Source organism: Austrofundulus limnaeus, unplaced genomic scaffold, assembly GCF_001266775.1.
Source record: "Austrofundulus limnaeus strain Quisiro unplaced genomic scaffold, Austrofundulus_limnaeus-1.0 Scaffold97, whole genome shotgun sequence".
NCBI lineage: Eukaryota > Metazoa > Chordata > Actinopteri > Cyprinodontiformes > Rivulidae > Austrofundulus > Austrofundulus limnaeus.
This window is the reverse complement of record NW_013952499.1, coordinates 1710055-1712807: the sequence shown is the minus strand read 5'-3', so window position 1 is coordinate 1712807 and position 2753 is coordinate 1710055. Positions and strand designations below refer to the sequence as shown.

The following is a 2753-nucleotide window of genomic DNA, read 5'->3' as shown; positions in this document are numbered from 1 at the left end:
ACCGCTTGGGCGAACTCCCATGCACCCTCCAGGACCCTGCTGAGGGTGTAGAGCTGGCCCAGGATGAAAACCGCACTGCTCTTCCTGAATCCGAGGTTCGACTATCCGACTGATTTGTAATAAATACAAACGCATTTTTGAAAAGATAACATTGATCAAAGATTGCCAAAAAATCCACGCTGCTGAGCTCTTGAGATATTTGCGTTTGAAAAAACAGGAAGTGATGTCAAAGGGGAATGTCTGCATGTAAACAGAGGGTTGCTACAATAACTAACAACCCAGACTGTRGAGAAGAATCTGATGTTTCTTTAGATTATTTTGAGTCACTATCAGAGAGATGAAGRGTCAGAGTTCAAATAATAGTGTTTCAATAAACTAAAATTTCTCTTTATTAAAGAGTTCCCCTTTGATGTCACTTCCTGTTTTACTTTGGCTGAGCCAAGTTCAAAAGAAAATATGCCAGTTATGTGGCAAAACAGGTAAAATCACGTGTGTTACTCTAAGTTTCTTAAATATCAAGGTGTTTGACTTTTTGTATTTGAAGGCACTTTAATGGAGTTGAACACAACCTGACTGAAGAAGAAAGGCGAGGCAGGAAGTTGTGTCCGATTCTGTCATGCAGAAAAATTATGATTCTTTGATTTTAGCTTTGACCTGTAAAAATCTGTGTTAGAGTGATTTTTAAGGATCAAGATTGAGTCTGGATYCAGGAAATTGCCACTTTCTTCCCTGTATCTCACCTCTCCTTGATGGACATCTGTTTGGTGGACATGCCGTCAGACAGTTGTTCTCCAGAATCCGTGGGGGACAGCAGGTCTCCAGAGTGGGCACTGTTCCTGCTGAGGTCCTCGAATTGGTCCAGGTGTGAGGACTGAGGCTTGTTGAGAGCCTGAGGGAAGGACTGAGGTTTGGGGGGCGTCTGAGGAGGCACCTGGGGCTTGGGCTGAGGCTGGGGGGCTGTGTGGAGGAAAGGCTTAGGCAGATTCTGGGTGAACCCCTGAGGTCTGGACTGGGTCTGAGATGAATGGGTGAAGGATTTGGGGTGCGTCTGCGGGGGCTGTGAGTATGACGACGGCTGGATGTACAGCGGGGGTTTGGGGAGGGTCGGAGGAGGCTGGATGACGGCTGGCCGTTGTTGGCCGGTTGAAATGTAAGACACCGTCCTGGATGAGACTTTAGCTATCAGCGGCTTCAGCGGCGCTGGATGATCCGGTAAATCTGAAAGAAAMATGAGCAAAGACATCATTCATCATCAGTGTAAACATGCAATCAACTCTTGAGCTTTATATCAAATTATGTCATTCCCTCATTAAAAACATACAGTGTTGCTTTGACTCATGCATGTTTGAGAAATCCTTGAATCTCCTGTTGTAGCCTAGCCTGGTTAAAACCAAACCCTTGTCCTTCGCTTTGCTTCGTACGAGGGTCTGGACTCCCTGCTTGTTGCTGGAGGCGTGGCCTCTGCTGAAGTTTAAAATGATTGGATCGGGTGGCCGCGACATATATGTACGCCAGCTTCACTGTGAAGGAGGCTAAGCTAAGAAGCTAACTGGAAATTGCCTCTCAGGTAGCGGTTCGTGTTGAAAAACTCAATAACAACTAGTCTGTATTTTGTTGTCCCATACATGTCAACCTCTTCGGATGTTTACCTGTGCAAAAAGCCTAAAAAATCTGTAAATTTTGCAAAAAATCCAAATAAACCTATTGGCAAATAAACCTAAGTTTACCATAGTGCCTTACACTGTCAAACTTGCTTTTAGGGGTTCAAACTGGGGTGGGTGAGACATAGTTTGGGGGGGGCTGCACTTCAGCTCGCCTAGGGCACCAAAATGGCTAGAGCCAGCACTGATTTTGAGTATATTTGTTTGTGAGTGTTTTATTTATTTATTTATTTATTTATTTATTTATTTATTTATTTATTTGTTTATTTACTAAGGAGCAGATATAAGTTTTTTTTACTCTGCACCCATTTATTTTCATTATTGTACACAGATTTTGTTTTTATTAAATAAATAAACAAATGAAGTAAAAAAAAATTTAGTGTTTCCCATTCTGTTCTGTTGTTTTGTCTCACTCTTTTGTTGTTCTCTAGTGTTGTTTTACATTTCAGAGTCATTTTGGTAACAATTTGTTCACTTTTCTTATAATAAAGAAACTCCCTGTTTAAGTAAATATAACGTTAATATTCTGTATGCAGTCACATTTAGGAGGAACGATGATGTAATTATGGTTTTATTTTTGACTTTTTTTTGTCAATGTCARTGAATAAGATTAAAGCTTTGATGTCAAACCAAATTAAATCATTAAAGGTTCTGACCCGTTTATATGAGGAACACTTCAGTTAGGACTGAGCCAAGCAGGGCCAACRTTGTTCCACTTCTACCTGCTTTGTTTAAGTGCACATCAAACGTCCGGCCCTCTTTCAGAGCCTGCTGATGTGTGACCCASCCCTGGACACGTTCTGCATCAGCACATGAAAACAGGTCCGTTTCACTTGTACTGTAGTGTGTAAGCCCACAGGCTGTAACGTGGCACGAAGCGACCACAGCCCTTTTCTGGCTCACGACACAATCCAKCCTGAGGAGAACAATCTTCTGGGGACGCAAACATCGTCTGAGGGGAAGGGCTTCCTCTTCCCTGACAAAGAGCTCCACGAGGAACATACATGGAGAAATATGCTAATGACATGCAGCCTGTGTGTATCAGCCAAATCAAACACTCCCAGCCGGGACGTGTGTGTGTGTGTGTGTGTG

The 2753-nt window shown here is 42.8% G+C and overlaps 1 protein-coding gene across 1 annotated transcript in view; it reads right to left on the bottom strand.

Moving 5' to 3' along the window:
- Nucleotides 1–2753, bottom strand: part of svilb (supervillin b) — a gene marked incomplete at its 5' end in the record, with an annotated part of 44714 nt that overhangs the window by 24919 nt on the left and 17042 nt on the right. The window contains 1 exon segment of the mRNA XM_014013066.1: nt 741–1218. Within this exon segment, the coding sequence (XP_013868520.1) occupies nt 741–1218 (478 nt within the window).